Source organism: Cavia porcellus, unplaced genomic scaffold, assembly GCF_034190915.1.
Source record: "Cavia porcellus strain 051 isolate PalLab524CR breed Dunkin Hartley unplaced genomic scaffold, mCavPor4.1 scaffold_1, whole genome shotgun sequence".
Classification (NCBI taxonomy): Eukaryota; Metazoa; Chordata; class Mammalia; order Rodentia; family Caviidae; genus Cavia; species Cavia porcellus.
The window spans coordinates 137,421,541-137,434,164 of NW_026947484.1; the positions used below are offsets into that span (position 1 = coordinate 137,421,541).

Genomic DNA, 12,624 nt, shown 5'->3' on the forward strand with positions numbered 1-12,624 from the left:
TGTCCCTCCCTTTTGTTAGCTTTCTACTTGTGTGCCTCTGCCACATAGCGACTAGGGTATGACGCAGAGGATGACTATGATGTATAAGGAAGGAGGGGCCACCCACTGAAACATCACCGTCACATTAAAACAGTCACAAACATGCATCAGTAAATCCACTGAAATGCAGTAGCAAAAAAGGGAGGTTTTCATTAGTATGTAGCACAGGGATACTTTTTTTTTTTTTTTGAGGCTGGATCTTGCTGTGTGGTGCAGGCTGGTCTTGAACTCACTTATGTAGCCCAAGCTGGCCTCAACTCATGGCAAGTCTCCTGCTTCAGCCTCCTGAGTGCTGGGATTACAGGGGTGTACTATCATGCTCAGCAGCGATAAATTTAAAAGGTTAAAAAAATATATCAGAAAGTAAGAAAATAAATTACTACACCCACTATGACCTCTAATTTCCAATGGCGTAGACACTTCCATACCTGTATAAAATAGAAATGGGTCTCCTATGGTATAGAAAGAACACTGCCTACCTTCCTTTAGGAGAAATGTGTGCTCAACTATCACAAGGACACCCAGTTAGTAACTCACAGAACAGCAATTGAATTCTAGTGTAAGATAAGGCACTTCATTTTTAATTTTATCAGTCTTCAGAATCAATGAGGCTCTGGGGTCCTCTGGAAATCTGCAGCTTTACCAGGGTGATCTCAGGCGCAGGAGACCATCACAGTGCCACAGTTCTTAGCAGACTCCTTGGTGTGTTCTGCCCACTTGTGCATGTGCATTCAGACTTCTCAGTAAACTTCCCACAGCAAGACCAGTGGGGACGACCTGGGTGGCCTTTGTGCCCATGGCCACAGCCTAGGTATCCACCTGCATAGTAAGAAAAGAGAAAAACAATTCTAGGAGTAGATTCTAGCCGTCACCATGGAAATTGTCTCTTCTTAACATTGGGACTCACGGGAATGAAATATCCAAGCAAAACTCCAGAGGAACAAGCTATCTGACTTCATCCGTCAGGAGGACTCTCAAGACTGATCACAGCAAATCAGCTAAGCGTACCCAAACTCTCAGTGGTAAAATGTACTAACTGAATTAGATGAGCTAGTCTTTACTTTCACTGTAAGATGAACTGGTTTGGATTTATAAAATGATTGAAATGAAAATGAAGGGTAGATGAACAGAAACGAAAAAGAGGCAGATCCTGAAGTGGTTTTTGGAAGGTACAAAAGCTTGTTATAGCCTACCATTAGGGTGAGGACAAGGTAGAATATTTAAAAAATAATTGGATCCCTTGCCTGAGTTTCCACCTTCCCCTCAAAGAGCCAGAGCTGGTTTAATCAGCTCAATCATTCCTGCTTCATTTGGAGTTTCTTTAAAGTTTTTAAAGAGATACAATGGGTCTACATTCTTCACACGGCTCAGCCTGCTGAAAGGGTACCCAACGAGACTAAGAGTCCCACAGAGAAGCGCGGGGCTCACAGGATTGCTTAACTCTATCAAAAGTCCTCAGAACTTTTCAGCTTGCCATTTCAGTTCAGAATAAAGCTGCTTTCTTTTTTTTAATCATGTCTCTATACATAGACAGAGACACTTCCTAGAACAAAGCCTCAGTCCAGACAGCTTAAACTAGAGGCTGCGTGGCAGTGGAGAGGACTGCCGCTCGGATCTTGCTGCTGGCAGAGAGGGCCGAGAGTAGGAAGGTTCCTCCTTACCTGGCATGGTGCCTCCACAGGCACAGCGTGCAGTTTTCCGGCCTCCGCTGGAGCAGAAAGTGCAGCAATGAAAAACTCCTGGGTGTGGGCGGTGCTTCCTCCTCACGGTCACCGTGAAGGGGGAGCCCTTTAAAGCAAGGAACAACACCTTGAGTCGGCGGGCTGTGCAGAGCATGGATACAGGCTAGACAGTCTAAATCCCGGGGCCTGCCTTTGGTGACACAAGGGTAGCAGGGGAAGAACTCTCAGCTGGGTGGGAGCGGACACCACCACAAAGACACTGGAACCAAGGAGGCAACACTGCCCTTCTGCCATGCTTTTCACCACAATGCAACTGACCCCCTGCACACTAAGTATGTCCCACGTGGCCAAGTCCATTTTCAGCGAGCCTTGTTCCAGCAAGAGGTCAGAAAGACAGAAAGGCCATGCCACCACCTTAAGTTTTTTCTCAAGCTGCTTCTTACTGGATTCTGCCTCCTTTGCCTTGCATGGAGTGAAAAGTATGTAGACTGATACATTAGCTATCTCAATTTGTACTTTCAAACTGTCATTTTTTTTTTTGGTACTAGGGATCGAACTCATGACCTCACACTTGTCCGGCAAATGCCTGAGCCACTGAGCTAAAGCCCCAGCTCAATTTCTACTTTCATGTGACTGACTTTGATCTTTAGAATTCTGAATTTCAATTCTTGAAGAATCTCAGAGGGGCCTTAGTAGACTGTCACAATCACAAGGCCCCGATTTCTCAGCCACAGACTGCCTTTTCTCATGACTGAGCTAGCCTCTTTTCTCCTGTCCCTGCATCCTGACACATCTGAAACCAATCACTTCTGAGACTGTGAAGAAACGTGGAAGGTTAAGTGTGTGTAGTTAATCATTCTCAGATTAGTAACTCTTCCAAATGTCCCCTTTTCTTCACGGATAATTTTTATTTTCTGATTTTCATCCTAACTTTCATTCATGAACGTAGCACGGCTATCCCTATGGAAGAGCTACATCACCTGAAAAACAGAAAATAGACAGCATGGTATCTTAGGTACCTTTCCAGTGTTAAATTCCCCTCCTTTTAAAGAATAACTATAAATGGAAACCTTTGAAAACATTATCTAAAATAAACCTTTCTTCCTTCTTTAATACCCCAGTATTTTATCACAGTAATAAAAAGTTGACTGCCACAGAATTCATTAAAACCAACTTGGAATTCAAAGAAATAGATTCAAATTCTAATTCTGCTACAGAGCTACTACATACGCTAGTCAGTGATCCCTGTGCTTGAGTGTTCTGAAGAAGACTGAACTAACTGGTCGAGGTGATGTATGCCTGTAATCCCAGCACGCAGAGGTCTGAAGCAGGAGGACTGCCAAAAATTAGAGGCTAGTGTGGGCTTACACAGAGAGAATTCAAGGCTAGTTTGAACTATAAAGGAAGACCTTATCTCAAACAAAAAAAACTGAACTAAGGTATACAAAAACACCTAACTTGTTCCTCATATACTATAAGGTAAGAAATAAATAGCTATTGAATAACTTTTCCTAGTGAAGACCACAAGCCCAACATACCATGATGCTCCATGACATTCTCTCATCAGGGTTGGCATTTGGTTAAGGAAACCTCTGACTATTCCAGTGTCAACAGATGTCAGCACAAAGACTATTACCCAGTTTTCAAAGCTTCATAAGCCAGAAAGTGTTGTACATATCTTTGGAGGTAACAATAGTTACCATGGTAAAAGACAAGCCCATATGTAACGTAGACATGAGAGTTACATGGGCAGACGGTCAGGCAGACCATTGAGGGGAGGAGGAGTAACCCTAACCCTGCCAATGTCCATGCCCATTAGTCTGAACAAAGCTGGAGATCCCTGAGTTACATTAAGTTTCTTGAATGTGCATGCTTTCTGCTGGTGGACTGCTCCCTGTGATCAAGGCATCTCAGTTTAGAGAAGATTCCAACAACCTGACTGGGAGAATGACAAAATACAAGTTAACTGCCAGCAAATGAAACTTGCTGGGCGAAAGAAAGTTCTCATGATCACTAGTGTCCTCCAGCAAAAACAAGACTGGCAAAATCTGAGCTGTTCCGATGGTGAAGAGAAGAAAAAAGAAAATCCTATCCAATCTCCCTGCAGCCAGTCCTGGAAAAAGTGTCTCCAGATCCTAAGAGGACAGAAAAGCGTGGCTGCGCTGAAAGGACCTCTACACTGAGAAGGCAGACACATTTGTAAAAAAACACAAAATACAGCCAGACTTGGATTTAAGACTCAGTTCTGTCACACACTTAGCAAGCTGGGACTTTGGCGAACTGACAAAATATCCTGAGCTACGGTTCCTCAATTAATAAATGGAATACTCCCTGGCTTTGCATAGGAGTCACAGTAATCAAATGAGATCTAGAATAAGACCTTTGATGTCATACTCATCCTCTTGTTTCAGCACCTAGTACAATTATTTACCACATAAATGATAAATAGCTGAAGGAAACTATAATGTGTTTTGAAAATTGAAGAGGACCATGCAAATCGTTATTGCTATGATTACTAGATATTATGTTAGGCTAATGGGAGTAACTACTGTTCTAAAATGTTATTGTATTGTACATTATTTTTACTTTTGATGGTATTTGAGAAAGCCTCTCTTTTGATCTGCCCAAGTAATGTCTTGTGTTGCATTCTTAAGCCACAACACGTGGGGTGCCCCGTCTTTACCTATGAGCCTGACAGCAAAAGTGGCAGAGATTGGCTTTGCAGGTCTGACACCTCTTCTCCACTTCCCTGTCGCTGCACAGGTCACACACCAGGCCCTGGCCTTCCCCGCGCAGACTCTCCAGCATCACATCATTCAGGGCCAAGTGGTCGATGGTTAAAGCCTTCACTCCACCCATGGGCAGGTCCACCTGAGCATCACATACCGGACACAGGATGCCGATCTGCCGCTGAAGATTCTGAGGCTTGTGTTCCTGGAACACTGAGCCTTCAGAGCTTGTGTCAGAGTCTGCCCCTCGGAGGTCCACTACTGAGAAAGGTTCCAGCTTCTCCAGACAACTGGTGCAAACTGTGTGCAAACAAGGCAAGAGTCTGGGGGCTTTGAAAAGCCCCATGCACAGAGGGCAGTGAGTCTTCCCTGAGTTCGCAGGTGCAGGCCCACTTGGGAGTTTGTGCATGAAGCCCAGAAGCGGCTTCTTGTTTTCTGACATATCCCCCCACGTTGGTGCCCACTACCAGAAAAGGCCTTGGACAGTTCTATAGTGCAGTCGCTAATTAACCTCACCCAAAGGCAAAGCTTCCAGAACTTGAATAGAGACCATGAGGACTCTGTTGTTGGCAAACAAAAGGGCAAATGAGAAGAAGGTGCCTCCAAGGAATCATTCACAGATCTACTCAGCATCTGTGGTAGGCCCCCTTCCTTTCCCCGGCATCCCATACCAGACGCGCTCACTCCTCCTGTCCCCCAAATCCACCCTGGATGCGCCTCCTTAGCTAGTCTTCCCAACTCCTTGACCCCTGCATCTCACGCTCTCAATGGCTATCCCCCCCCCCCCCAACTGGTCTCGCCCCAGACACGCGACAAGCGCCAGCCCCGCCCCTGTGCGATGAGGCAAGTGGTCCTCCAGCTCCTTCCCTTTCAACAGGGCGTGCAGTAAAGAGCTGCGAGGCCCCTACGGCTGCTCCGCGGCCTCAACCTCCCCGCCGCCGTCTCAGCTGTAGCCCTTCCTCACACCAATCCCGGCCGGCTCGGCTCCTGACAGTCCAATCACCGTCCGAGAGGGGAGGTTCTCGCCGCTGGCCGCACCGCCTTTTGGAGTGACGCCATTACTACCCAATAAGATTGGGAAGTTCCACAGCCATTCACACTATTGGAGAAGAGGGTGAAAGACCAAAGTAAGTGTCGGAGGCGGGGCGAGGGAAAGAGGAAGGAGTGGTACAGTATATCCAGCGTTACCATTTTACGAAGACTATCTCTGTATTCCTGGAAACCAGGGAAGCCTTAGGATCAAAAATCCGCGCTGCTGTTTCCAGGGGAGGGCTTCTATTCCGCTCTCGGATTGGTCCACGGTCTCAGACTGGCCTCTCACAGCGGTGTTTGTCGCTGTCCGTACACTCCTGCGCTTCGTGTCCGGGAGCCTGTAGGGTCCTGGGAGTTGTAGTTCAGTATTTTCCTGGTCCTGGAGACCTCTGCCGCATGGCAGAAGTTTTTTCTCTAGCAACAGAGTTGGCGAGAGGATTCCTTTCCTGTTCTTCCGGTCTTACTTCAGTTCCGGAATCCCTTAGGTCTAACATGTAGCTTACTACGGTCCCGCGACTTGTTACCTTCTGGAATTTCCTGAGGGCAAGTGCACTTTCATGGTTCCCTGATTCTGGGGACCATGAAGTAGCCCGAGCTAGGAGGTGGGAACTGGGACTCTTGATGCCTGGCGCGAGAGAAATCTTTGTTGCATCCGTTCGGACGAGTGTGTATATGATCAAAGGAATTAAATATTTGTCACCTGGAATTGTACTGTTATCACTAACGAAAATAAATAGAGCAAGTTTGGCCACTGGTTTTGGTGTTTGGATCCGGGGTCGAACCCTGGGCCTTTTGGAGAGCTAAGCAAGGAGTCTAACACTGAGCTGGCCCCTCTGTGCTGGGCTCAGTTTTATCTGTCAGTCAACGGGCTCCTGACTGGTCACAATGGAGGATGTCGCTGAGAGGCAAGCCTTTGGGTCACCAATTAGGAAGATGGACACACCTGGCACACTTAGCGTTATAATTTCCTTGTTGTCGTGTACTGGCCTGTCCTTAACAGGAGTCTCTGATTCAGTTATACGAGGCTTTGCTGCGCCTAGAATCTGGGATCCTGAGTTCCACAATTACAAAAAGAGTTACCTCTGCCTCTCTCCTGTGACAGTCTCTCAACATTTGCTGTTTATGAGCTTGCCTACTTGATTTGGAACCACAGACAATTGTTTTATTCCTTACACTATATAATCCACACTATAGGCATAGTACCTGACCATAAACTTTTAAAAATATGGAATGGCTCCAGAATACGAAAAGAAAGTTATAAAATAAAATGGGTGAACTGGCTGGATATTTCTAAAGTATTGCATGTTTAGTCTTGGGGTATAACTCAGTGGTAGAGTAATTACCTAGCATGGGTGAAGTTTTGGGCTCAACCTCAGCATTGCAAAAAAGAAGGGGCAAGTGAAGAAAGATCTGGTCTGACTGGCTTTCTTTGTGAGGAATCAAAATCTAGTTCTAGCTGCAGCATAAGTAAAATATAGCATATCAATGACTCAAAGCCACTTTTATATAAAAGTAAATTACACGTAATTTCTAAGTGTAAGTTTGCTTACAAAGGTCTTAAAATAGTCCTTACCTAGATTTCTTCAGCGTCTGTCTTGTCCTCCAGGTTTACCCTGGCTTTGAATCTGCTCTGTTTACTTCACTCTGCTGGAATAACTCACCAAAAGCTATAGGGCCTTGAGTTTGGTACATATTCTTGCTCTGAGCTTCACCTCTATCTTCCCTATGCTTTCCTTCATCTCTTATTCATGCTGTATCATATTACCTAAGACAAGTGTGTCAGACTTCTTTTGTTTAAGAAGTGCTTTATAATTAATGTGTGCATTACTTCATTTAATCTTCTAATCACTTTTATGAATCTCAAAGAGATTTGATGGCTAGCTCAAGGGAATGTATCTGGACTTAAAGAGAGTCATATGATATCATGTCTAAGACTACACCTGCAACCTCTTTATTTTTCTGTCTTGAATTCTTAAGCATTAAATTTCTCACACAGGCCCTAACTACCTAACTGAGGGCGAGGATGGGCTATCCAGAGAATTCTTTCACCTTTTGACTTAAAAATCTGATTCTTCGTTCTTCTCTTTCATACTTTCATACTTCTTCTGATAGACTTCTTTCAGTTAGCTGCTCAATATTTTTGTTCTTAGGCTGGGGATATAGCTCAGCAGCACAGTGCCTGCCTGGGAAGCACAAGGTTCCTGAGTTTGATTCCTAGTACAAAAAAAAAAAAAAAGACTTTTATTCTTTATCCCAACCCCATCTGCTTCCATACAACCTTGCCTTGCCTATGTTTTCAGTGTGTCACTTATTAATGTGTTTTTTCTGCCAAGAGTCATCAAATCCTGAAGGAGGAAACAAATCCTCCCTTAACTCAGCTTCCTTTCAACTTAATTAACTTTTGCAGGCCTAACCACCATATTTCTTAAGATTAATTCCACTCTCTGCTTTTATCAAATCTTCTCAATATCGCCACCACCATTCATTTATTCCTTTTTTCCTGTTGAAATTTTTCTCTCGTAAGTCATGAGTGACTATGTTGCTGGACTAGTCTCAATATATAATCTCTTTAGTGTTTCCATTATTATGTACTTCATTATCCTTAAAACTTGCTCCCTCTTTGCTTCTGTAATATTCAGCTGTCCTGTCTTACAATCTGTTGCACATTCTCCTTGATTACCTCTGCTCTTCTCCATGTTTATCCTCCACCCCCTCCCACATTTCCTTTAATGCAGTTGATTCTCAAATTCACACTTGAGTAATGATCTGTCTTCCAATTTTGTTTTCAAACACCTGTTATAAATCTGTTCCTAAATATATCCCCATCATCTTAAGGTCAAATATGCACTAAACTTTGTTAAACTTCTTTGCTTATTAAATTATGCTCTCTGAATTTTCCTGTTCTGTTGTTTCTAGAGTTATCATCATTTTCCCTTGCCGCCAGCTTGAAACATTACAGTACTCCTGGCCTCATTTCTCTTTTTCCATCTCTAGGGATGTGCCAGTTTCTTTCCATTCTCATTGCCAATACCTTGATGAATATTTTTAAAATAATGCAGGTCTTTACCACCCTCACCTCAAGTATCACAATATTGTGAATTATCCTTGACCTCTGTTTTTAAATTGCTGTAATTTAGCTTTCTAAATTAATTGTAAAAATACGCTGAAACACTGTACAAGTCAGTCCTCTTTCTAAAATCTTCAGTAGTTTCTCTATACAATAATATCTGGGATTCTTTTGTAGATTCATGGAGACACTTTTTAGGTGTTCCCTAAACATTGCCAAGCACACTTAGTCTTTGATAATTTTTCTACAACATCCTTTGTTATTTTATTGTACTCTTACCTGTCAGACCTGCTTTACATTATCTCCTTGAGGCATTCTCTATGTCATGTCAGGACTCCAGATTTGATCTTGAATAACTTTTGCCTATATTTTTAATTTTTCACTTTGTGCTACCTTGTAGCACTGGTATGTGTGTGTGTGTGTGTATGCCCTTGTGTATATATTTGCATGTATAACAAATGCACATGTACTATATATTGTTATATACATATATAATTCATAGATATGTACATGCATTTTTCTCTCTTTGCTAAAATGAATAATTTTAAAATCATCCTAGTGCCTTCACAGAAGGCATTTGATAAGGACTTGATATTGATGAGGCAGAAGATGGTGTTCTCAAACAATGACAGAACTCACAGACCTCATTCAACCAAGAGTTTGGGGATACTGCATATAAAAATATGGTTGAGTTGAGATAAGAACAAAAGAGAAATTGAATTAGTTCCGTGTCTTGCTCCTTGCTCACACATTGATTGTTTGGGGACCCCCAGATAGCAAATAGTTACAGGGAAATGCCACAGCCACGGGCTTAGTGGGACATAGCCATGCTTAAGTCTGTCCTTCGACCTTGTGCCCACCTCTATCTCCCAATTTTCTTCTTCCTCTTTATCATCAGAGCTCTTGAAAAGAATAGTCTATACTTTTTCCTAATTCTTTTCTTTGGGTTTTATGTCTTTACATGGTACAGTCTGTCATTTGCTGTCATTCCTCTGAAATTGCTTTTGGCAAAGTCACTATAGCTTCCTACTTGCTAATTTCAATGGATACTTTTTAGTTCTTACCTAATTGAATTTGCTATAGCTTTTGACACAATATTCTTCTTGAAACTTGATGCTTTCTTGATTGCCATACACTATTCCTGATTTTTTAAGATTTTCTTTCTCTCAGACTACTATTTTTTTGCCCTGAAATATAGTACTTCCATTTGACTTTATATTTTTGTTGTTTCAGTGCTGGGAATCAAACCCAAGACTTCACATGTGCTGGGTGGATGCTGTGCTATTGAGCTAGATCTCCAATCCTTCACTAGACTTTAAAATGTTGCTAATATCCAGGGTTCTTAAACACTGTTTTTCTTTTAATCTCTTCATCTTCCCTTGTTGGTGTGGGGTTTGGAGTGATGTATATAAAGCACAAATTTCTGGTTACATGAAACTCATTTGACTATTAATATTACTCCTGTTATCATATCTCTGAATTCATGACCTTCTTTCCATTTCTACTCCCTGTTTTGGTTCAAATGTTCACATTTTCTCTGGATTTTAGTTGGTGTCCCTATTTCTAACCCATTCTTTATAATCCTGTTAGTGATATTTGTGAAATTTCAGTTTGACATGCTCTTAGGTGAATATATTACCTTTATTTACTCATCGGATCCTTTGAGCACCCCAGATGTTTTCTCCAAGAGTCTTTATGGCTTGTTCCTCAATATAGAAGAACTTCCTAAGAAAGTAGAGATGTTTGACTCCATGACAAGCACCAAAGGTATTTTCTTGTTAGAATAGGAAAAAAGCCCTATTTTTCATGGAACTTACATTTTCATAAGAGAAATCAGTCAGTATACACCAATATACAGTTAACATTATAACTACATTATATAGTAGTTATATTTGTTATATAATCATCTTTATTGTGCAATTGTTTTTATTATAAAATAACATATAGTAAGTATTGTAACTACATTGTATGGATGGTAAGAAATGTCAGAGTGAAAAATGAGGCATAGTGAATTTTATCCATAGGGAGATGTGGATGTGTTACAATTTAAATGGGAGCATGTGTGAGCAATAGTGAGTGTGACAAACAGTGTGAGAGAGGGAGAAGTAGTAGGAGTTGTCTTCAGGATAAAAGTTACATGTCTTTAAGTGACATGGCCTTGCCTCTGAAGTCCAGGCCACTTTGTTTATGTGCTGCTCCATTACAACCCTGATATGCACTCCGAGTTCAAAACTTTCTTGTACAAACATCTTGCTCTGCTTAGGGCACCACTGTTCCTCCTTCTTTTCCGAATTAATTCTTATCCATTCTTCAGAACAGATTTCAGACATTAACTTCTCTAGGAATTCTCCATTCAGCAACTTTTCATTAGTGATGTATATACTAAGTGTACTTGATATTATGTGTCATTGTGTCAATTTGAGAAGTTTAGAAGTTTAATTGAGAGAGTCCGCAGGGAGACAGGGTTCTTACTTTGTAACTATCCTCATCCTGTGCAAAGGAAGGCAAGATTTTGTGAGTGCTACACCCACACTGAATGGGGGAGGATGGTAGCCTGTGTACAATATAGGCCAGGGGAAGAAGCTTGTTTTCCTCTAAGATTGTAAAATGGGGACTTTTGATTCATGTTCATACTTCTGCTAATAACAAAAGCTTGTGAGATTCATATTCCACCAAAGGCCAATAAATTGGTCAATAATATATAAGAAACTTCTTGGGTATTAGATAAGTGTGATTGATAAGTGTGATTTTTGCTTTGGCTGCTGCCTTGAAGTGTTGCCCCAGTGCCATACCACGCTGCCTTGGAGCCAGCTGATTATGGACTAAAACCTTCAAAAACTGTAAACTAAATAGACCTTCCCATCCTTCAATTTGGGTGTTGGGTGTTTTGTCCCAGCAATGAGAGAGAAGTAACCAAGACAGAATTTGGTACTAGAATTTTGGTATCAGAGGAGTGGGGTGCTGTGACTATACCTGACTAAGTGGTTAAAGAGCTTTTGGCTTTTGGAAACAGTTTGGAAAGATTTGGACTTGTTGATCAAATGCATAGAGCTAGAACAGCTTAAGTTGTTCTATAGGGGAGGTTCTGGTCAGTGCTCAGGAGACCAAAAGGCTGATAGAAAGTCTGCTGGTAAAGACTAAGCAAGCTTGGGAGATTTCTGCGGGGAAGAAGGACTACATTGGTTGGTGAACTCCACATGATGGGTGTTATAACTTGGCAGAAAGTTTGCACTTTGCTCATATCCAAAGACTGCTTGAGACTGAAATTAAGAACAGCAGACAGATTAATTTGGCAAAAGAAATTTCAAGACAGTCTAATGCTGAGGCAGTGGTATGGCCATTGTTGGGGGCTTTTAGTCAGATTTATGTTGCAAATCAAGAGCAAAGAACCCAGGAGGGTGATTTAAAATGTTGTGAGTTTGGCCAAAAGGAAAGTTCCGGTAAAGCTGTGGACTGTAAAGACAGAGCTGAGACCTTGATTGCTGAGAAGGCACAGAGTTAGAAGAAGGATCCCAGGAAGCAGTGGGGCTCTACCTTTTGCAGCCTCAAAATTGCAAAAGTGAGAGGCTGCTCAGAGGAGAAAGCCATGGAGTGCCATGTTCCAGAGTGGCGGTGGAAGTCACAGGAGGTTCCAGAAAGGTGGCGGCTGCACCTGATTTCAGAATGGTGGCAGCATAGAGAAGCTGTTCCTCACAATCAAGTTCAGAGTGCCTAACGATGGGCCAGGGATATGGCTCAGTGGCATGGTGTCTGCCTGGCAAGCACGAAGTCGTGAATTTGATCCCTGGTACCAAAAAACCAAAAACCAAAAACCCAGAGTGCCCAGTAATCCAGGCACTTGGACCCTACAGCCAAGAAAGGAAATTCTGGCTACTGGTCCAACTGGCAGCAGACCTTGGTATTATCCACTGGTGATGGCTTTAGGTGCATACAGAATGCAAGGGTTCTGAGATTAGAAAGGCTTCCACCTTGATTTCAGAAAGGCTGGGAGGCCAGGCAGCGTGCCCCTGAGAGGGCGATGTGTGAAGCCATGAGTGTGAAGCCAAAGATACAGTGGAGACCTCAGAAGTTTGGA

General features: G+C 42.5%; 1 protein-coding gene across 3 annotated transcripts; it reads right to left on the bottom strand.

Annotated features, from left to right (window-relative positions):
- Positions 1-591: 591 nt before the first annotated feature.
- Trim45 (tripartite motif containing 45) lies at positions 592-6,206 on the bottom strand. Of its 3 annotated transcripts, XM_063256202.1 has the most exons (5): positions 5,639-6,206; positions 5,417-5,549; positions 4,608-4,750; positions 1,701-1,827; positions 592-858 (listed from the first exon to the last, which is right to left on the bottom strand). In XM_063256202.1, the coding sequence occupies exons 1-5, from the start codon at positions 5,639-5,641 to the stop codon at positions 710-712; spliced, it is 555 nt and encodes a 184-aa protein (XP_063112272.1). In that variant the 5' UTR covers positions 5,642-6,206; the 3' UTR covers positions 592-709. The 3 variants fall into 3 exon arrangements, 2 of the variants coding, with proteins under 2 accessions (XP_063112272.1, XP_063112264.1); XR_010049773.1 differs by lacking the exons at positions 5,417-5,549; positions 5,639-6,206 and having other exon boundaries at positions 4,405-5,403; XM_063256194.1 differs by lacking the exons at positions 5,417-5,549; positions 5,639-6,206 and having other exon boundaries at positions 4,608-5,396.
- Between the last annotated feature and the right edge of the window lie 6,418 nt (positions 6,207-12,624).

Coding starts and splice junctions, on each gene's coding strand:
- Trim45 (XM_063256194.1), bottom strand. CDS start 4,892: ATGTCAGAAAACAAGAAGCCGCTTCTGGGCTTCATGCACAAACTCCCA. Junction 1,828..4,607: donor AGATCGGCATCCTGTGTCCG/GTATGTGATGCT, acceptor CTTGCTTTAAAG/GGCTCCCCCTTCACGGTGAC. Junction 859..1,700: donor CTGTGGAGGCACCATGCCAG/GTAAGGAGGAAC, acceptor CTTACTATGCAG/GTGGATACCTAGGCTGTGGC.